This window comes from Podarcis raffonei, chromosome 15 (assembly GCF_027172205.1).
Source record: "Podarcis raffonei isolate rPodRaf1 chromosome 15, rPodRaf1.pri, whole genome shotgun sequence".
Taxonomy (NCBI): domain Eukaryota; kingdom Metazoa; phylum Chordata; class Lepidosauria; order Squamata; family Lacertidae; genus Podarcis; species Podarcis raffonei.
Window position 1 is genome coordinate 14,239,573 of NC_070616.1, and position 23,183 is coordinate 14,262,755.

At 47.2% G+C, this 23,183-nt stretch overlaps 1 protein-coding gene across 1 annotated transcript; it reads right to left on the reverse strand.

Moving 5' to 3' along the window:
• Positions 1-15,063: 15,063 nt before the first annotated feature.
• Positions 15,064-17,673, reverse strand: LOC128403063 (uncharacterized). Its single transcript, XM_053367673.1, has 2 exons — positions 17,585-17,673; positions 15,064-15,720 (listed from the first exon to the last, which is right to left on the reverse strand). The coding sequence occupies exons 1-2, from the start codon at positions 17,588-17,590 to the stop codon at positions 15,109-15,111; spliced, it is 618 nt and encodes a 205-aa protein (XP_053223648.1). The 5' UTR covers positions 17,591-17,673; the 3' UTR covers positions 15,064-15,108.
• Between the last annotated feature and the right edge of the window lie 5,510 nt (positions 17,674-23,183).

Genomic DNA, 23,183 nt, shown 5'->3' on the forward strand with positions numbered 1-23,183 from the left:
TCTGGGGTGTCAGAGTTTATCTCAGGGGTGGGAGACTTGCAGCTCAAGGGGCATCCGTGTGACCCTCAGTGTGACGTCATAAGGACAGGGAAAGTCCAGAGGGAGAGGAGGAGGTCAGGAGGAGAAAAGACATTGTGGTGATGAAGACATGACATTGGTGAAATGGATGGAGGGATGGAAGAAGGGGGGGAAGCCCTCAATAAGCTGCTGGTTCAAACCCCTGGGGGTGGGTAGAAGAGGGAGTCAGAAAAAGAGAAAGAGAGGAGGAGTTTGCAAAGAGAGAAGAGGGGAGGGGGAAAGCAGGTGGCAGAAAGAGGTAGAAAAAGTGTGACCACACCCATTTATGGCTCTGCTCCTACCACCACTGGCTCTGGTCATCCTCCCAAAGTAGCATATAGCACCCAGCACATTGCCCCCTAGAATGTGGCTCTTGACAGAGGGAGAAAGAAAAAGAAAAGGAGGGGGAAGATGGTGGTGGTGGTTTCAGGGAGGAGAAGGCTACAAAAGGCTGCTAACCACAATGGCTCTGCTCTGCTTCCAAGCCTGGAGGCTGTAATGCTTCTGAGTACCAGCTGCTAGAGACCACAGGAGGGGAGAATGCTCTTGTGCTCGCATCCTGCTTATGGGTTTCGCACAGGCATCTGTTGCCCACTGTGAGGACAGGATGCTGGACTCGGTGGGCCTTTGGCCTGACCCAGAAGGCTGCTGCTTATGCTCTTATGTAAAGTTCTTACAGACCAGGACTAAGCCTTGGTGAGTTGACCATTTAGGTGTGCTAAGAGACCTCTTCACTCCTAGGAAGTGCAATGGTCCTTTGCCCTTATGGGATAATATAGACCAGGCATAGGCCAACACGGCCCTCCAGATATTTTGGGACTACAACTCCCATCATCCCTAGCTAACAGGACCAGCGGTCGGGCATGATGGGAATTGTAGTCTCAAAACATCTGGAGAGCCGGGTTGGCCTATGCCTGATATAGACCCTCTAAGTGTACTTATTTTCCTGGGTTAGTCCCGGATTTACAGAAGCTGTCCTGGTTTTTTATTTGATACTGATATGTCCCATTTTTCCTTAGGACTTCCCTATTTTCATCAGAAAATTTTTGGAGGGTATGGAATAGGGTGTCCCTATTTTCATTGGAGAAATGCTGGAGGGTATGATAATATCCCACACACCAGGAGTAGCAGAACAAACTCCCCCTGCTTTTAATATCAACAGCAGGAGATGGATAGTATAGACAACAGCTTCTCTTGTCCATCAACATTTAATGCAAGGGGAAAGGTGCCGAAGTGCTCCGTGGCCCTCAGGCCAGAGGAATTGACACTCTACTTTGTGGCATTGAGCAGAAATTGATAAGCTGTCCCTGGCCATAATATTAATGATAAAAGTGTCGATGCTAACAGCCGGGCTGCTTGCTTCGCCTGCCTCTGTTTGTATGTCACTAAGTGCACATGAGGCATTTGAAATGGAAACAAATTAGAAGGTCATATTCCCCACCCACCCCAGGGGCCCACAGCTCCCTAGGTGTAGATCAGGTTTCCTGGGCCCAGATCAGAATATAAGAACGTAAGAAGTGCTTTGGTGGATCAGACTAAAGGCCTATCTAGACCAGCATCATGGAATCGCAGAATTGTGGACTTGGAAGTGATGTCAAGGGACCTCTAGTCCAACCTGTGCACTAATCACAGCTAAGGAATCTCTGAGAGAGAGGGCTCTCCAACCTGTGCTCAAAATCTTCCAGTGAAGGAGAGTCCACCACCTTGTTTTCATAGTGCTCAATGAGATGCTTCAGTGGGAAGCCCGCAAGCAGGATTTGAGTGGGACAGTAACTCTCCCCACTTGTAATTTCCAGCAACTGGTATTCAGAAGCATGCTGCCTCCAACTGGGGAGGTAGAAGATTGGCATTGTGGCTGGTAGTCATTGGTAGCCTTCTCATCCATGAATTGGTTGGATCCTCTTTTAAAGCCATCCAAGGTGGTGACTATCACTGCCTCCTTTGGGAGTGAGCTCCATAGCTTAACTATGTGCTGCTTGAAGGAGGACACGGGTGGAGCTGTGGTCTAAACCACTGAGCCTCTTGGGCTTGCCGATCAGAAGGACGGCGGTTCGAACCCCCCCGTTGCTCTGCCCCAGCTCCTGCCAACCTAGCAGTTTGAAAGCACGCCAGCGTGAGTAGATAAATAGGTACCGCTGTGGTGGGAAGGTAAACGGTGTTTCCATGAGCTCTGGTTTCTGTCACAGTGTCCCATTGCACCAGAAGCATTCTAGTCATGCTGGCCACATGACCCGGAAAGCTGTCTGTGGACAAACACCGGCTCCCTTGGCCTGAAAGCGAGATGAGCACCGCAACCCCATAGTCGCCTTTGTCTGGACTTAACTGTCCAGGGATTGTTTACCTTTACCTTTTACCTGCTTGAAGAAGGATTGTCTTCTCTATGTACTGAATCTTCCAACATTCAGCTTCATTGGATGTCATTCAGTGTTATGAGAGAGGGAGAAAAACTTTCCTCTTTCCACTCTCACAGGCATATCATGCCACATTTAATGCACAAGTGGTCAGAGTTGATGTCTTTTGGGAATCCAACAACAACAAAGAATCATAGAATCTTAGAACTGTAGTGTTTGAAGGGACCTTAAGAGTCATCTAGTCCAATCCCCTGCAATACAGGAATCTCAGCTAAAGCATCCATGACAGATGGCCATTCAAAACCTACAAGGAAGGGCCACAGCTTCCCCAGCTCTGGGCCTGATGAACCAATGTTCCTCTCCCTTTACATGGAATAACTAAAGTGCCTGTGGCTTTTGATGCTTAGAAAATATGTCTAAGTGGGGAAATGTAGAATTGAATAAAGTTATGCATGGACCATAGAACACAGAGACATATATTTCACCCTCACTAATGCATTAGCAATTGGGATCCCCTAATGAAACTGATGGACAGTGGATTCAGGGCAGCCAAAAAGAAGGACTTTGTCACTCAGTGCATAATTAATAATGAACGCAGTTCATTGGCACGATGGCCACCGGCATAAATGGATTTAAAATTCACGGAGGACAGGTCTACCAGTGGACGTCAGGCAGCAGAGCTAACATGGAATGTCATGATGTTGTAGCCTTAAATAGCTGTTTCTGGGCCTGCTTCTGGGGTTTCCAAAGGGATCTGGCTGGGCACTGTTAGGGCCAGGATCCTTGGACAGATGTTGTTTGTGGCAGATTCTACAGGGCTTTTAAACATTGCAGCATAAAGCAGTTGCCTGTCTGTTTGTCCATCCATCCAACCAGCTAACCATTCTTCTACCTGCATGCCTAGATGTTCACATAAGAGCCTCCTTGATCAGGACAGTGGCCCATCTAGTCCAGCATTCACAGTGGCCAACCAGATGCCTCTTCTGGAAAATCTTCAACAGGACCCGAGCACAAGAGCCCTCTCCCCGTCCTGTGGTTTCCATCTGCCTGCCTGCCTAGCTAGCTGCTATGGAAAGCCTTTTTCACCTCATCCTATGCTGCTCTTCCACACAGGGAGAATATTTCCCTTCCCTGCAAATCTCATCTCCCAGATCAAAGAGTGCAGGGCCCTTCCTCATGCAGCCTATCTAAAGCCACTGGGTGTCACTAGCAACCCACAGCCCAGTGGAAGACCCCACACCTCTTGGCTATTTTACTGTGATGAAGAGCTAGGTAGGGGACCTCTTAGCTCTCAGCGGTGCACATGCCACACCTGTCTGTGACCCAGCAGGCCGCCTACTGTAGATGGAGCTCCGTGGAAGAATAGCACTTCCAAGAAGGCACACGGCCAAGCAGCCTTTGCTGAGCAACATGTGGGGAATGGTGTCTCCGAAGGCTGTGTTAGCAGTTCATTCCAGAACGGCTGGAGAACTGAGAAACGAAGAAAGCAGATCATATCAATGCTCCATTAGGGAGCCCCTGTGGTGCTCCATCCTGGATTTGTAGAACGTGGTGTGTTTCTCTGTAAGATACTTCTGTGAAATCGACTCTGTGAAGGTTCGGCTGCCTGGCTTTGGAATTGCTCCCTCTTGGTGGGTCCAGCCCATCCTGTCTGTGTGCACACATGATGACATCACAGCTGCCCACTCAGCCCTTGACGCTGGAGTAGGAAGGAAGGTGTGTGCGTCTGTTGCGATGGCTCTGTAGACCCCTTCCATCTGCTACAGATAGATAACCAAGCAATAGTGGCGTCGCAAGGTCAGGTGGTACCCGGTGTGGATTATTTTTTTTGTCACCCCCCCCCAAGGACTTCCTGCCAAATTTTGAGTTCCCAAAGTTGTTCAGAGCTTTTTTGGGGGGTGCCCACAGTTATTGAACTTTTTGGGGGGGTCCAAAGTTTTTGAGCTTTTTTCGGGGGGGATGCATGCAGTTGTTGAGCTTTTTTTATAAATAAAAAAGGGCCCGGAGGATCGGCACAGTGGATTCCTAATACAAATCAACAGAGCAGCAAGACAAGCAAGCGACTCAAGTGGACTGGAGAAAAATATATACAGTGGAACCTTGGGATGCAAACGGGATCCATTCCAGAGCCCTGTTCGCATCCTGAATGGAACGTAAGACACGACGGCGCATCTGCACATGCACAGGTCACGTTTTGCCGCTTCCGCACATGCGTGTGACATCATTTTGAGCGTCTGCACATGCGCGAGCGGCGAAACCTGGAAGTAACATGCTCCATTACTTCTGGGTTGCTGCAGAGCACAACCCAAAAGCGCTCAACCTGAAGCACATTCAACCTGAGGTATGACTGTATTAAAGTTGCACATATATTCCAAAGTACTTAAACAACTAACATGAGGAATGCACAGATCTCTAACACAAGAACGAGGAAGCTGTGGCCCTCCAGATGTTGTTGGATTACGACACCCAACAGTTTCCACATCCCTGCCTTAACGTATTCAATTATCTAATAAAAAAAGGATATACTATGTAGTGCCTCCTTGCCCTCCTTCCCACACTTCTAAAATAAGTGTACTCTCAGTTCTTTCTGAGGTGGTAAAAATGCTCCCTTCAGACGGGGCTTTAGCCTAGCCTTCTGCCTGACATGCGAGATGTCCCATCCATTTTTTCTTGGCTGCTGCAAAGCCGCTGGATTCTCCTGTAGCCCATTTCCAGAGAGAGGAGAGGAGGAGGAGGGGGCGCTCCAAAGGGCACAGCGAAGAGGAGGCCCCGTGGAGGACCGAGCCGAGGAAATCTTGCCTCATTGAATTTTGCCTGCGCCGCCGTTAACCTGCTTGACTTCGCCTTTCCGAGCTCGTTTGCTCCCAGGCATCGCCGTGGCTGGCGGAGCTCTATGGGGGTGAAGGGGGCAATGGCGCTTAATAGAAGTGCTATGTGCTCGAGCGAAGGCAATCCAGACCCACACCCTTCCTTCCCCCCTCATCTCTCGCCTCCCCAACCGTGGCCCAGTGAATGGGAGAGAGTTAACCCGGCGACCTTTAATCAAAGGCTCGCATTGCCTGAATGGGATTGATGGCGCTCGGCTCCCACACAGCCGCACGGCGTGGTGGCGATTACACCATTAGCTCTCCGGGCTGAGAGTGCTGCCTGGTAATGGTTGCGAAAATAGCGGCGAGGCTGAATAAACCCGGCGGAGTGCTGCTGGGCAGGCGGAGACCCTCCCTTCCCCCGCGATCTTGCAAAAGCTCTCAGGATGAGAGGATGGGTCTAAGTCGATCTCATGGCATCGTTTCATTGGGGGCTGTGTTTCCTTCCCCAACCCCCTGCACGCTTTTGTATGGCACCAGGGGAAGTGGCATAGCTCAGAGGAAGAAGGCTGGAACGGCATTCAGGAGGCTCCGGGTTCAAGTCCTGACATCCCCAGGTCAGGCTGGGAAACAAGATTCCTGGTCTCAAAGCCTCTGCCAGTCAGTGTGGACACTACCAGTGTAGAAGACCGGGGTTCAAATCTCCCCACTAAAGCCTAGTGCGTGTGACTTGGGGGGGGGCAGTCGCAGCCTCTCAGCCTAACCCACCTCACAGGTTTGTCGTGGGGATTAAATGAGGAAAGAAAGAGATGTGCACACTGCCTTGAGCTGCTTGGGGAGAAAAGGTGTGATAGAAATGTAAAGTAAATAAGTAATAATTTTTTAGCTAGATGGAGCAGGAGGCCAAGATTCAGCTTTGTGGGTTCCCTGTGAGTTCTAGTTATCAATGAGAAGGGAGGAACACTTTTCAACCCGCTTTCACCATGCCATGGATAATTTTGTAAAATTCTATCACATCGCCTCTTAACTCCTATCCTCCCTATGGTCAACCTCTTAACTCGCCTGTTCTCTAAACCAACCATGGCAACCTTTTCTGTACCTTCTACAACCCAACAATGGTCTTTTTGAGGAAAAGACCAGAACCCAGCTCTCATTAGACTGGTACGTATGTATGTATTTAAAACAGTTTGAGCCTGCTTCTGGGTCACACATTCTCCAACAAAGCTTACAGCAAATTAAAACAATTGACTTGGACTTCTTTTTGTAAGCGTGGGAAGGCAGGGAGGCTGTCTACTGTACTCTTGACAGATGTTCAGGGTTTTTTTTATTTTTAAAACACATTGTTCTTAAACCTGCTATGATATTAAAATTGTGAACACTGAGAACGAGGTTATGGCTTTTTGACACGCGGCTCTGCAACGCAGACGTGACTTTGTGCAAGCACTCTGCACAAAGCCCTTCGACGTGTCACACAATATTCCATCTTCAGCATTGCCAAGTTGTAACGTTGTTTACTTTAGGCCTGAGAAGCTACACTGGGAGTCACCTTTAAGAGGAGGAGGAGGAGGAGGAGGAGGAGGAGGAGGAGGAGAAGAAGAAGAAGAAGAAGAAGAAGAAGAAGAAGAAGAAGAAGAGAAAGATAAAAAAACAAATGGATTCTGGCAATGCTGTTCCCACACGCAGGTGGGGGTGAATTTCCCACAACCCAGCTCCTTTGGGAAGAAGACTCAGAATGGTTTTGCTTTGGGGAAGAGTTAAGGAGGGGCCAGAGGTGCACAACATTGAGGGGAGCCACCGCATGTGCGTGATATCACACATGTGATGTGTGACATCACGCACGTCATGACATCACACATGCCGTGACTGTCACAGACCTCCCAAGTGTCTGTAAGTTGTCTCCTGATACTGCCCAGGCAGGGCGACCTCCAGCCAGGCTAGGCCAGGCCGCACAACATCTTCCAAGATGGCAGAAGACAGTGGACAAAGTGGGGGGGGAGGGAGCAGGTGGGGGGGCAAGGAAGGGCTCAGCCTCCTCTGCCCCCTCAAGATGGGGGTGGGCTCAGCTCCATCCCAACAGACATGGGGGGAGGCTGAAGATAATTCATCCCTATACAGCACACCCTCCAACATTTCTCCAATGAAAATAGGGACGTCCCATTCCATAACGACAATTTTACTATTTGTACCCCCACATATCTTACTGGGTTGCCCCAGCCACTCTGGGCAGCTTCCAACATATATCAAAACATAACAAAACATTAAACTTTTTTTTTTTTAAATCCCCATAGAGGATTGCCTTCGGACAGCTCAGGGGCCAGATAACTCCATACCCTCCAACATTTCTCCAATGAAAATAGGGACATCCTAAGGAAAAGTGGGACATCCCGGGTTCAAATCAGAAACCGGGATGGCTTCTCTAAATCAGGGACACCCCTGGAAAATAGGGATACTTGGAGGGTCTGATAGAGTTGGTGCCTATGGCCAGATAGGTTATCAGGCCAATCCGGGTGAAGAGGAGGCCAGACTCCACCCCAAACTCTCCTCTCTTCTCTCTTTGCACTGCCCTTCCTCCTTCTCTCTCCCCCTGGGCTTTGCTAGTGGCCTGTTTGGGGCCTAAGTAGGAATTTTTAGGGGAGCCCTTAATTTGCCTCGGGACTCCTTTTTTGCCTAATCCATGCTGCAGGGAGTCCTGTTCTTGGCATTGCTGATTGCCTGAGTTGGCTTTCAGTTCCAGCAGGAAATGCAAGTTAAGATTTGATGGGATAAATACCTGATGAATTATTGGGTTGAGGGCACTTTTTTGGTTGTCCTACACTGCCTTAGTGTTGGGTTCCTTGGGGGTGTCCTTTAGGCCTGTCAGGTGCAATGACGTGACCTCTGACCCTGGGGACCATGGGGCACTTGCCAGGTTCACACACTCCAGGTTCTCATAGCAAGGAGGAAATATTGCTTCCAGTCCTTTGCTGCAGGGCCACAGGTGATGCCTACAAACATGTGTATGATTCCTCCTGTATTAGGGAATTATATTTTAGTTTGGCTATATTTGAATAAATATGAGCTCCCACCACCACAGTAAGGTGTCTTGAGTCTTCTTTCATGGATGTGCTGGCAAGAGAGGTTGGCAGAATGGAAATATAAAAAGAGAGGAGATCATAAGTTGTGAAATATTCATGATAGAAGGAGTAGGTATGTGTCAAATCCTGTAGAGAAAACATGGCAATTTCCTAGGGAAGAAACTTTCAGAAGGGTGGAATGAGGGGAGAGGGTGGAGTAGGAGGTCAACTAGAGTGAAAACAAACCGCATTCTCAAGTAAAAAGAGATCTTTGGAAGTGTGAGTTAGGATGCTCCTGGGTTGAGTCACTGGGGCAGATTCGAGAATATTATTCCTGGGAATTATAGGGATAAGGTAAAGGTAAAGAGACCCCTGACCATTAGGTCCACTCGTGACCAACTCTGGGGTTGCGGCGCTCATCTCGCTCTATAGGCCGAGGGAGCCGGCGTACAGCTTCCGGGTCATGTGGCCAGCATGACTAAGCCGCTTCTGGCGAACCAGAGCAGCGCACGGAAACGCCATTTACCTTCCCACCGGAGCGGTACCTATTTATCTACTTGCACTTTGACGTGCTTTCGAACTGCTAGGTTGGCAGGAGCAGGGACCGAGCAACGGGAGCTCATCCCGTCATGGGGATTCAAATCACCGAGCTTCTGATCAGCAAGTCCTAGGCTCTGTGGTTTAACCCACAGCACCACCCGCGTCCCTTAATTATAGGGATAGAACTAGCTAAATTGTATAGAAATTTACTCATGCACGTGACTGCAGAGGCAAGAATGTTACTTGCCCAAAAATGGAAAGAAGAAGTCCCAGCAAAGGAAGAATGGATATAAAAACTTATGGGATGTGCAGAAATGGCAAAACTTACTGACAGAATAAGAAATCAAGATAACAAACTTTTTACAAAAGAATGGAAATGGTTCACTGAATATTTACAGATAAATTGTAAACAGATAAAAACACTGGCAGGATTATTGTAATAGCCTGCAGGTATATAAGTGTATAAATATAAAGAAGACAAATAAATGAGTACATTAATTTGGATATGCAGAAGATATTAAAAATAAATTTAAGGAACTGCAGAAAGGGGGGAAGGAAGTCAAGTTTTAAAATGTCAAAATGAATGTAAAACATATGAAATGTACCGTATATATCTGAAAAGTAAAATTTATTTTTTTTTAAGAGAGAGAGAGAACATTACATCATGTGCCAATCTCTCTGTTACAATGGGATGTCAAGCATTCTTGCCATACTGAATGTTCTACGCCTAATTACCGGTAACAACTCAAACCCCCCCCCCCCCCGCCCTTAATGTCTTCACAATCGCTACCTTAAGAGCTTCAGTCTCCCATTGCCACCTTAAGGTCTACAAAGCATTCCTTATCAAACTGCATTCTTTTCCCACAGTGACAAAGAGAAAAGAATATGAAGACAGCACTTTCCTCGAGGAGCCAGAAATTTAATTTAAAAAATAAAAATAAAAAATAAAAATAAAATAAAATGAAGGTTTCTAACACCCCTTAGTCATTTAAAAACTTTTTATCGCTTGCAAACAATTAAAATATGCTTTCCATTTTGCTTTCAGTCTTTTAATAATTGTCTCTTCTTAAGCCAGAAGTCAGCTCATACGCCAGATGTAAATTTCAACCTGCAGACAGATCACCTCAGTCATGATTTATAAGAAGAAGAAGAAGAGTTTGGATTTGATATCCCGCCTTTCACTCCCCTTCAGGAGTCTCAAAGCGGCTAACATTCTCCTTTCCCTTCCTCCCCCACAACAAACACTCTGTGAGGGGAGTGGGGCTGAGAGACTTCAAAGAAGTGTGACTGGCCCAAGGTCACCCAGCAGCTGCATGTGGAGGAGCGGAGACGTGAACCCGGTTCCCCAGATTACGAGACTACCGCTCTTAACAACTACACCACACTGGCTCAAAAGTAATTAAAGAAAGGGAGACTTTGCTGACCTTATTCCCTGAGGGCTCACCAACAAGGCTGTTATGTGGTGTTTGAGCAAGACAACGGTTCATCTCCTCTAAGTTGCTCATCCCTGTCTGGGTTCCCCAAAGCTTCTCAGTTTCCTGGCATGGAAAGCGCCCCGTCCCCCCAGTGAATCAGAGGCTGATCCTTTGTTCCCTCTGTTTTTCCATAGCGAATCTGTTAACCAAGATAGCTTGGCTATCATTAATCACCATTTGGAAAACCGTTAAAAGGATATGCATTGAAATTCAACCAGGGGGAAGCGAGGAAGTCACTGAACAATGTTAATAAGTGTAATTTTCATAAGGTTATGATTTATGTTTGTTTGTTTACTTGTTTGTTTGTTTATAATTTTGTGAAAATTAATTTTTAAAAAATGGGGGGGGGGGAGATAGCTTGGCTATCATTAATCACCAATATGGTATCTCTGTTGATGAGCTGTCAACAGAAGAGGTCCAGTCCACCATTTTCCTCCCTGGAAGTCCAAACCTCTGTTCTCTCAGTGCTAACCTATTTCTGAGGTGGGAAAGGAAAAAAGAAATGGTGGGGAGATGGAGAAGAAGAAGAGGAGGAGGAGGAGTTTGGATTTGATATCCCGCTTTATCACTACCCGAAGGAGTCTCAAAGCGGCTAACAGTCTCCTTTCCCTTCCTCCCCCACAACAAACACTCTGTGAGGTGAGTGGGGCTGAGAGACTTCAGAGAAGTGTGACTGGCCCAAGGTCACCCAGCAGCTGCATGTGGAGGAGCGGAGACGTGAACCCGGTTCACCAGATTACAAATCTACCACTCTTAACCACTACACCACACTGGCTCTTTGGAGGCAGTTTGCAACTTTCAGACCACCTTATCAGTATTTTCACGTGGATGCGTTTAAATGTCTGTTTCAGAGTTTTCCGTGCCAAATAAAATAGGCAGAATGTGAATAATTGTATCGAACAAGCAAATGAACATGCCATTGATAAATCCCTGGTTTGCGCTCTGCTCATGCTCTGGAGCTGGCCTACCTGACCTCAGTCTTCCAGGCTGTTTCCCCTTCTCATTCAGTTCCAAGGAGTCACAGTTCTTGTCATTTTCACTCGAGAGAAAACATGTAAGCGTTGGGCATGCTGCAGCCCTGACATTTCTCCGGTTGGAATTTTCCGGAAGCTTCGAGGCAAGATAAAAGGGGTCAAGAGAAGAGTTAAATAGCAGGGAGCCATTCTTCGACAGAGGAACATGAAATGGAAATGTACTCTTGTGGACTCACATAGACGCAGACAGTCCACGGACATGACCCGAAGAGGTAAATGTCTTGTAACTCAAAGCAAAGAGCCTCGCTCTATTTTTAGCTTCCAGGGAGACAGCAAAGTGTACAGAAGAGGGTTGTGTGTGAACACCTTCCGTTTCAGCCTTTGCTCGTGGTGGATAAACTAATCCTTTTTCTCTTGTTTGGAGCTTTTGATATAACCACAACTCTCTAAAACATTATCCTTTTAAAACAGGGGCAGGAATCAAACCCAGAACGACAGTGTAGGCTGACTGTAGAATAATAGAATCATAGAACTGGAGAGGGACTCTGAGGCTCATCCAGTTCAAACCCCTGAACTGCAGGAAAATGCAGCTGTCCCATACAGCAGTCTTTAATAAAAAGAGGTTCTTATTCCCTCTGCCCTTCATGAATGGCACAGAAAGTGCAGATGACCTTTGGGTTCCCTTCCAATGCTACCGTTCTATGATTCTGCTAATAAAGTTAATAAATCCACTTTGATACACACACACACACACACACAGAGAGAGAGAGAGAGAGAGAGAGAGAGAGAGAGAGAGAGAGAGACAGACAGACAGACAGACAGACAGACAGACAGAGAGGTATATTTCTGGAAAGGTTGCGGAAAAGCTTGAAAATAAAAGAATAGATTTCCCCCCGATTCTTCCCACCTTCCTTTGCTGTCTACCACAATATTTTTAGCTCACAGCTTCTTATTAACCTTGTGGGGAAGAATGTATGAGCAGGAGGGGGGGTGTTGAATGGGGAGGGAATGCTCACTGACCGCCAATAAGATGCTCCCTTCATTAAGAGATAATGGGAGTTGTCATGGCACTTGAAGTATGTGTAGGTGGGCGGGGGCAGCTACCGAGAGAAGGGGAGATGATATTCTCTGCAAAAGTTCCCTTTTCATGTAAATTGTTGGAATATTTAAAATGGTTTCCATTAAGGTGGGTCGCCAGGCCGGGTGGGCGGGGAAGATTAGCCTCTTTTGCACCACAGCATAATATTGTGGATGTAATGAAAAGCCTCTGTAATTGCTTCTAGTTTCTCTCTCATCTTTCCACACCTCCTCCTTGCTCTGTGCCCCAGCACCTCTCCTGGCTCAAAGCCCACAAGGATCTCAGTCACTGGTGTCTGCATTTTTCCACCAAGGGTGCCTGACACGAAGCCTGATGCAGCTTTTCAACGTAGGTCGTCAAGGGGGCACGGATAAATATGGAGACAGTCAGCACAGTTAATTAGTTAATGAATGCCATGCAAAGGTTTCCTGGGATGGGCTGCTTTTAATAAACCAGTGGTTTGAGGGAGAGGTGGGTGGGTTTTCTCCCCTCCCCCCCCCCGTGTGGTGAGTCGAGGGAGATGGGCTCGCAGCATCAGCAAAGGGTTTGTAGAGTCTCTGGGAGTTCCTTGCAGAAAGCGAGGCCTCAAAGAAATAAAGTGGTACCTCTGGTTAAGAACTTAATTCGTTCTGGAGGTCCGTACTTAACCTGAAACTGTTCTTAACCTGAGGTACCACTTTAGCTAATGGATCCTCCTGCAGTCGCCACATGATTTCTGTTCTCATCCTGAAGCAAAGTTCTTAACCCAAGGTACTATTTCTGGGTTAGCGGAGTCTGTAACCTGAAGCGTCTGTAACCCAAAGTACCACTGTACTGCTGTCAAGCCAGGTTTCCCTCACCCTAGTTGTGCATCAGTTGAGAGCATTGTGGGGTTTCCAGGACATACAGGTACTTGTGAAAGCCGCAGAGTGCAGTGTCACTATTAGAGTGGTACATCTGGTTAAGAACTTAATTTGTTCTGAAGGTCCATTCTTAACCTGAAACTGTTCTTAACCTGAAGCACCACTTTAACTAATGGGGTCTCCCGCTGCTGCTGCTGCGCCACCGCCACATGATTTTTGTTCTCATCCTGAAGCAAAGTTCTTAACCCGAGGTACTATTTCTGGGTTAGCGGAGTCTGTAACCTGAAGTGTCTGTAACCTGAACCGTCTGTAACCTGAGGTACCACTGCATTGCAATAAGTATGGGGTGCCTACAAAACACACATTTCAGTAATGGGTGCCTCGAAAAGCAACAGGAAGTCCGAATGCTCATTTTGTGCAAACCGTGTACCCAAAATGCATACAACAGGACAGCATGCAATGGAATGGGATGCAACAGCATGGTAACAGACCAGTGACTTGAGTGTCAGTGAGCCTGAAATGGGATGAAATTAGCTGCCCAGCCCAACTCTAGTGATGTCGTTTTGATTTCCTGTCTCAAGCACCAAAATGTTCCTGTTCAAACAGACAGGCAGGCATCCAATGGAAAATTAAAGGAATGTGGATTAGATTGCCTGTGTTGCCATTTGCTTCCCTGTTATGATCTTGATAATGCAATGCAGAAGATGGGCAGAACGGAATGTTCCTTGCCAGTGCTTTTCCCCCTAGAAAAATAGGTGGCAGTACTCGCCATGAACTTGTTACAGTAAGTGCCACACTTTTTAACAACAACAAAAAGAGGTGCTGGTACTGCGTGCCTTGAGTAGCCCCTGGGGGGGGGGAGGCACTGTTCTTTGCCATAATAGCTCCCAATCTAATTGGTATTATGCAAACAATTTAAGAGAGAGAGGTGGGGTGGGGAGGGGAGAAGATAAGACACCAACTTCCCAAGATAGAGGAGTCGGGTTTTGTCTATGTTTGGAAACTAACATATGCAGTTTTGAATCAAGATGGCAGATTGAACAATTCTAAAAGGGGCCAACTGGGACATTTCTGAAGATATCATAACCAAGTCTGGCGTGGTAGTTCCTGAGATTGAGGAGGAAGTTTCTCCATTTTATTTAGATATAATTGGGCACCATGTGGGTGTGTAGAAGCTAACAAATTACACTGTTAATTTATAAATGCATTTTGATTTCTAAGAACTCCCAAGCAACACAGGAAACTTCTTAGGCAACACACACACAAACACCCCTGAATGCCAAGATCCAGGTTTGGGGCAAGTACTCCTTGGTGAGAGAACCACATTAGAGATTTAAAAACACAAAATATGCAGCAATGTAAAGCATGAAAAGATAGGTTTTTAGACATTTAAAATATGCCCTTTAAAGTGAGTTCCAAAATGTCCCCTTAAAAAAGTTTCTTTCCAAATTTTCCCTCTTCCCCCAGCATAGGAAAATACCATACATTTGGTAAGTTAAAAAATAATTTACTTACAAACTCTCCAAAAATCAGATCCGTGTGCTTCAGAATAGTTGCACAGGCAGTAAAGCTTAGCTTAGTTACAAAGCTAAGGTGAAAGTTCCTAGATTATTGGCGTAGGAACTCAAGAGTGGCTTGTGAAAGCCATGCGGTTGAGCTGGAGGAACCAGCTCAAACTTCTTCACACACTGAGTTGCTCAGCTAGACTAGAGGAGAACAAAGGCTTGATAACCTAGTCCCTCCCAAGGTGAGTGTCAGGAGAGCTTACTCTGTGGTATTAACCCCTTCTTGCATTTATTAGAATTAAGTATGTTGGTTATATGAAGCTGGTTATCCCCCAGGACTTTCAGCTAGAAAACCGTAGAAGAAAAAAGAAAACCCACTGGTCTTTTGGCATCACAGATTATATTGTGAATTCAGAGAGAAGCCCCTTAGAGTTGAGTTTCCCTTTCCCTAGGAGAAGTTTGGATCATGCAACTGCCAGACTCCCCTTCCTTCTCCTCCCCATCCTCGCCGTCCAGCAGATTGCCAAGTCCCACTGCCTCAAGGTCCTCAGGCTTCTCCATCTCCTCCTTCGCAGCTTTGGGTACCATTAGGTCCTCACGGCTGTGGACTGCCAACCCAGACAATTCTCCACACAACTGCCGGAAGATAGGCAGCCGGTCCCGGGAGATGAGTGGGCGCCCCCAGCCGCCGCTCAGCTTCTCCTGGCTCTTGGAGAGAGTGACAAAGATGGGGAGTCTCTCCAGGTTGGGGGACCAGTAAGAACTGGCTAGGCTGTGGTCAGGAATGATGAGTGGGTAATAGTAGCCCTTAGTTGACTCCAGGTAGCTCACTTGAGACTCCAAGGCTGGAGAAGTGTGTACTGCAGCTGCTGCTGCTGCAGCAGCTGGGACAATGTTCTGACTCCCATCCAAAAAGACATATTTGATGACTCGGCTGGTGTGAAAGAGTGTGTACTCAGACTGGTACCCAGATGGGCAGTAGAAGACATCCTGCCGCTGTCTCTGAGGGGCAGGCATTGGCATGGCAGCTGTTTTCCCCTGCAAAGAGACCACACAATTTAGGGAGGCAATGACTCTGCCTTCACTGTTGGAGACAGCATGCCTCTGAATACTAGTTTCTGGGCATCACAAGCGGGGAGAGTGCTTTGGTGCTCATATCCTGCTTGCATCTAGTTGGCCCCTGTGAGGATAGGATGTTGGACTAGATGGGCCATTGGCTTGATCCAGCACACTCTCCTTATGTTCTTCTGATGCTGGACTAGATGGGCCATAGGTCTGATCCAGCAGGGTTCATTTTTCAGTTTTTATGTTCTTTAGGATTGAAAGTATGGCCTTATTCCAGCTAAACTACTTGCATTGTATTCAGGGAGCAAAATAAAATATCCTCTCCCCTTATTGCTTTTTCATTCTGTTGTCCTCAACCTTATTTTCTCCCCAGCGATGTCTTGATATAGGGGAAGGACCACAGCTCAGAGCATCAGCCTTGCATGCAGATGGTAAGAGATGTTTGGCAGCAGAGCGGACTACCTGGGAAGCAGGTGGGCTCTCCTTCACTGGAGGTATTTAAGCAGAGGTTGGATGGCCACCTGTTAGGGATACTTTAGCTGTGATTCCTGCATTGCAGGGGGTTGGACTAGATGACTCTTGGGGAACCCCCTTCCAACTCTACCATTTTTTTTTATTCTATGAAATTGTCTGTAACTAGCCAAGAAAGATACCTTCAAGTATGCATACTCAGTATGCTACAGACATAAGAAATTGAATGTTCTATGCTAGGAATTATTAGGAAAGTGATTGAAAATAAAATTGCAAGCATCAGCATCATTATATAAATCTAAGGCACAGCCATGCTGGGGACACAGTGTCCTGTTCTGGTCACCCAGTCTCTCAAGCTGGATGTCAAAGAGCTGGGAAAGATATTGAAAAGGGCAGCCACGATTATTCAAGAGCCTGCAGAACCTTCCTTGCAAAGTGAGGATTTTTTAGTAGGTCCAATCCAAAAATTTCTCCCCTTTTAACCATTTCCCTTTCCCCCCCTCCACCACAAACTGTTAAGAGAAGTTCAATATGGCCCTGAAGAATATTTGGCAAAATATACCCCCTGCTTGCCCACTCACAAATAACATGAAGAAATTTTAGGGAAGTCATTTTCGCTCTCCCTTTCCCCCCACTCACCCATAGTTTTTGGTTTAGGGGATAAGAAGGGTGTGCATAAACGTGAAAGAGGTTTTATGAAATTTTAAGCACTGATAGATTTTCCTCTACCATAAACACATAAAAAGAGTCTGCTGGGTATCTCATCCAGCATCCTGTTCTCACAGGGGCCAACCAGATGCCTGGGAAACCAGCAAGCAGGATTCAAGCACAAGAGCCCTCTCCCTTCCTGTGGTTTCCAGCAACTGGTATTCAGAAGCATCGCTGCCTCCAGCTGTGGACTGCTTTCCATATGAAGCCAAAACACCTTCCAGCAACCTGGCTGTCCTCCAGATGTAGTTAAACTGTGACTTTCCGTCATCCCTGAGCATAGGCCATGCTGGCTGGGGCTGATTGGAGTCCAAAAATAGTTGGAAGGCACTGTGTTGACTACTCCTGGCTTAAGAAAGCCAGGGTGGCATAGTGGTTAAGAGTGCCAGGCTAGGACCTGGGTGACCAGGGTTCAAATCCCCACTTGGCCATGAAGCTCATTGGATGACTTTGGACCAATCACACACTACCTAGCCTATCTCACAGGGTTGTTGTAAGGATAAAATGGGGAGGAGGAGAACCATTGATAATAAGAATAGTTGGAGCTTCTTGGGAGGTGACTGAGGGTGATGGCTAGAGACATGATAGAAACCAAAGGAAATTGGGTTTGGAATCCTTGAACTGGAAGCAGCTAAGTGGATCTGCCTTGGGACCTTACCAACATCTCAGACTGCTTTCTATTCAGTCCTGCACAGGATTATCCCCCTTTCAAGGTGGCTGTGCAGTTCTCACTGGGCTGGGGTTTCTTTGGCAGGAGTTACCCGAGACTTCACTATTGTGAAGTCGCCTGGGCTGGGGGTGGCCTACCAATCACAGAGGCCCAAACTGAGAGCAAGAAAATGGGAAGGAGAGGAAGCAGAAATAGGAGGTGGGTCATGTTAACATGCAACCAAGGAAACGGGGGCAATTGGGAGGCCCCCAGCTGGCTCCAAACCACCGGCCGGTGTGCCAGGCAAACTCCATTCCTTGGACCAGCATGAATCTGCGACCCAAACTTCAGAAGCTTCAGAAGCTAGAGCACGCTACTCAGCAGAGAAAACACTTTGCAACAGAAGTGGCAGGAGAGGCTGTGTTGAGCATATTTACAAGCAGTTTATTCAGCATACATCAGGACAAAAGGAAAACATGTCTGATCTCCTTTGTGTCCAAAGCAAGACAGCAAAAGCAAAAGCTATACACAAACAGAAGTTCCCAACAAGCTGTGCTGGGGTGTAAACAGACATGTGACATGCAACAATGCACATGTCTGTTCTTAAGGTGGAATGGAATATCCTAACAGGTCATGCCAATGCTTTTGTAGGTGTGGCTTAGAACATGAAGGTTCACTACCCTGTCTCTCTCCAGCGGTAGCTCTCAGCATTGGTCACCATTTGTCATGATGGATGGGGCTGATGGGAGACTAAACGCATCTCAGGAGGCAACTGGGGATGCTCCCCCGCCCTAAAACAAACTCATACTTCTTCCTGCAGCACATAAGCTATGGAACTCATTCCTACAGAAGGCGGTGAAGGCCACCAACCGAGATGGCTTAAGAAGATTCAACAAATTCATGGAGGAGAAGACTATCAGTGGCTCCACTACAAACCATGATGACACTGCTCTGCCTCCACAGCTGGGAGGCAGCTATGCTTCTGAATACCAGTTGCTGGAAATGGCAGGAGGAGAGAGGGCTCTTGGGCTCAGGTCCTGCTTGTGGGTTTTGGGGCATCTGGTTGTCCACTGTGAGAACAGGATGTTGGACTAGATGGCCTTTGGCCTGATCCAGCAAGCTCTTCCCCCTCCACTCCTCTTCTCTGGCTGCCTCCAGGTGACAGGTGAGGGAGAGGAGGCCTGATGGAGCTGGCCTGTCACAGGCTTTCATTACATTTGTGGGTAAAAAATAGTCCCTCAAGGAACAAAGGAAGCTGCTGCCCCCTTCCATGAGGATCAATTTATTAAGCTACAACATTAAGAACTCTTGAACTGCGTGGGAGGGGGAGGGTGCAGCTTCCTATGTTCCTTGGGAGACTACTTTATGTCTGGAGCATGTACAGAGGTCTCTGACAAATGCAAGTCGCTTCCCCCACCTTTTGCAATAATTTGCAATAATTCCTCCATTTTATAGGGTGAGAGTGTTGGACTAGGACCTGGAAGACCATGGTTTGAATCCCCACTCAGCCATGAAGCTCCCTGGGTGACCTTGGGGACCAGACGCTACCTCTCAGCCTAACCCACCTCACAGGGCTGTTGTGGAGTTTATACAAGGGGGGGTAACCATGTATGCCCCTTTGAGCTCCTTTGAGAAAAAGTTGGCTTATAAATGCAGCAAATAAATAAAATGCTGATGAGTTGTCACATGGAAGATGGAGGAAGCTTGTTTTCTGTTGGAGATTCCAACTAAAGCATAGGAAGAACTTTTTGGTGGTAACAGCCGTTTAACAGTGCAACGGGCTACCTCAGAAGATGGTAGATTCTCCTCCACTAGTGGATCTTAAGCAAAGGTTGGGTGGTTATCTGGCCAGGGATTCTTTAGCTGCAATTCCTGCATTGCAGGGGGTTGGACTAGAGGACCCTTGAGGTCCCTTCCAACTCTGCAACTCTGTTATTCTGTGATCCTATGAATCCCCTGAATGAGGCTCTGCTGTGTTTGGAATGGTTTTGGCACAGAATCGTGCAGCAGGGAGCTGAGGCTTTGCAGATAGCTACACATTTCTTGCAACCAGGGCTGCCCGCCAGCACTTTGTTCCTCGCTGTCTGCCTATCATTCAGGCAAGACACATTGCTACATGCATCCAGTTCTTTGTGGCTGCAGCCTCCAAGGATGGCTACAAATAGAGCTCTTTATTCAAAGTTTTGTATTCTACAATCCAGGTTTCTGTCTCGCAGAACACCCTCCTTTCTCATCCCCCTGCATTCTGCGGAAGCCAGAGGGTCGTCTCGGTCGACACATTTTCTAAAGCCATTCATGATGGATCTCCCTCTGCAATGGTCAAACCAAGGGATGTGCTGAGTGAATTTAGGGTAACCCTCACAGTTCACGTGGGGGAACAATGAGGCCAGGCCTCAGCGCATGAAGTGAGAACATACTTCCAGATTTCTCCAAGGACTGTTCCATGCAGAACGATCATCAGGAAAGGAACCAAAGAAAAAACTGCTGGAATCATAATGTCATGCCTAGGTTGCAGCCTGTCATGGGCCAGAAGTCAGCTTCACCTACTGAACAGAAGCCTGAAGAGGGAGAAGGGGGAATGATTCCACCTGCAGGTGATCAGCCTTCAAGGAAACAGAGGAGAAGACACTGATGAGAACTAGCTGGCACTGGTGATAACCAGCAGGCTTCAGGCTTCTTAAACAGAGCTCTCAGCAGCAGTCAGATGCTGGAAACAATGTCTGTGGTTCCTAAACCTACCTTGTTGCTTCCTGCTCCTCTTCTGGATCCTTGGCCCTGTGATCATCTAGATTCCCTGACCTCTGGAATGGACCGTTGGTGCTGTAATCATCTGGATTCCCTGAGCTCTGGACTGTCTGACTTTGTGTGTGTGTTCTTCTCTCTGCCCCTGCTTGCTCGGCAATGGGATTTGGACGGGGCCACGACACAGCCACACTTGGAATACTGTGTACCGTTTCAGTCGCCTCATATCAAAAAGGATATTGCAGAGTTTGGAAAGGTTCAGAAAATGGCAACCAAATGATCAAAGGGAGGGAATAGCTCCCCTGTGGAGAAAGGGTGCAGAGTTTGGGTTGCAGAGTTTGGTTTAGAGAAAAGGAGAATAAGAGGCAGCACAATGGAAATTTAGGAAATGATGTGTGGCACGGAGAAACTTTTCTCACTGGATTTGTGGACATCCAACAAAGCTGAATGTTTGAAGATTCAGGACAGAAGAAAAAGTTCTTCATGCAGCAATGAAATTATGGAACTCACTCCCGCAAGAGGCAGTGAGGGCCACCAACCTAGATGTCTTGAAAAAATAATTTAGGGTTGCCATATGTCCAGAATTTCCCCAACATATACAGAATACTGCAGTCATAAGTGGTGTCCAGGTGAAAATTGCTAAAATGTCCATGCCGGCAGTGTCGTTTTTGGCAATTTTCCTTAAAAATAGCTCAAAAACTTTTCTGTCTGGATTTTCAGTTTGAAATATGGCAACCCTAAGATAATCAAACTAAGGGACGCAGGTGGCGCTGTGAGTTAAACCAAAGAGCCTAGGACTTGCTGATCAGAAGGTCGGCGGTTCGAATCCCCACGACGGGGTGAGCTCCTGTTGCTTGGTCTCTGCTCCTGCCAACCTAGCAATTCGAAAGCACATCAAAGTGCAAGTAGATAAATAGGTACCGCTCCAGCGGGAAGGTAAACGGCATTTCCGTGCGCTGCTCTGGTTCACCAGAAGCAGCTTAGTCATGCTGGCCACATGACCCGGAAGCTGTATGCCGGCTCCCTCAGCCAATAAAGCGAGATGAGCACCGCAACCCCAGAGTCGGTCACGACTGGACCTAATGGTCAGGGATCCCTTTACCTTTAAGATAATCAAATTCATGGAGGAGAGGGCTAAACTAAGCTGTGCACCATGCTACCTTAAAATATGGATGCTAGATGTAAGATAGAAATTAAAGTAAATAATGTAACTAGATTAAAAACGGTAGCAGTGGCAGGACAGAATAGGTTTAATCAGGAGAGAATACCTTTTATATTCTTGCAGCCAGAGGGAGAAATCTGGCCACAATTTTTGTTAATAATCTGTTTGAATCTGCCAAAAGGTAGGCCTGATAGCATTCAGAAGTCCTACCTGGAAATTTTGAGAGTAGCTGCCAATCTGATTCGGTTGCCTTTATAGAAATTACAGAGAAGAAGCACATGAGACAATGATTCTATATCCACAAGGACAGAGTCGTTCATTGCAAGGAGTACTGGTACCTTTAAACTGGCCATCCAGTACAGTGGACCGCAAGCAATTTATCCTAGCTTTAGTGAAAAAACAAGTGGTACTTGGGAATAGTTCAATTCTCCAGCTACCTTGCATGGCTTGCCACTGGGCGGGGGGCTAGGGGGGAAATGAAGCAATGTGAGAACAGGCATTTTCAGAGCCCCTGCCTCTGGAAATGTCTCCCTGTGGAGGCTCACCTGTCCTCCTCTCTGCCTGCCTGCTCTCTCTCTCTCCTCTACAGGTTCTCTCTCTGTCTCCCCTATTTCTCTTCTCTCTCCCTTTCTGACACCCCTTTCCCCCTTTCTTTCCTGCCCAGATGCTGTTAGGCCAAGGGCACTATGCAGCCCTTGATCACCCCTGTCTGAGAGGGTGGCAAAAGGAAATAAGAGGTGGGGGGGGTTAAACAAAGAAGGGTTGGCTGGCTCCACTTGCTCTGGGTTTTGAGTCCCGATGGCCTCATAGCTTCTTGGCAAGTGCCTCAGCCCTGCTCCCCTCCCTTCTTCCCCTCTCCTGCATCCCAGCACAAGGACGCCGTGTGTTCCCTGCGCCTTTATGTTATATTAATGTCCTAGGCTGAGTCTGGAGCCTTGAGTTCATTAAGCAAAGTAAAAGGCAGGAAGCAACAGCCAGAAAAATCACAACCTCAACAGAGGAGCCTGTGGCTTATCTGAGGTCTGGTAAGCAGGGGATGCGCTGCAGCCTTTCATCTTGAAAGGCAAGAGAGGGGAAGCGAGAACGAGATCCGTGTCCTCCATGGGGTTGCAGCAAATACTCGCTAACTTTGACATTCATCTCGGTATTAGTGCATTAGATGCAGATGGAAAATATGCTCCCCCTGTTGAATATTTGTGCCGCGTGTGTTTTTAAAATGCTGCTCAATGCCATTTTGTTCCATTCCTTCCCCCCACCCCACCCCCACCCTCCTCCTGCAGCTTCCTGGTGGTGTCTCCATCCTTCTTTGGCCTTCACACACACACCGACTCATATGCCCACACACCTGGGCCATCTGATTGGCTACAGCAGCCCATGTGATTTTGTTTCCAAGCCAAAAAAATACTGTTGTGCGCGGGCCGGATTTAGGTTTGATGAGGCCCTAAGCTGCAGAAGGTAATGGGGCCTTTTATATGTCCAGCTGTCAACAACAAATTGCCACTTTTTTGTGTTGAATATATGCTATATGATAATTTATGGGCCTAATAGGTATCTAAAGCCATTTGCACATGCAGAATGTAGGCACCCTATATATAGAAATGAGCAAACCAGTGATATTTTAGGAAGAAGACTAGCAGGTGGGGCCCATGATTTACATCATAGGAGCCTATACAGCACAAAAGACTGTTGCTGTATGTAGGTTTT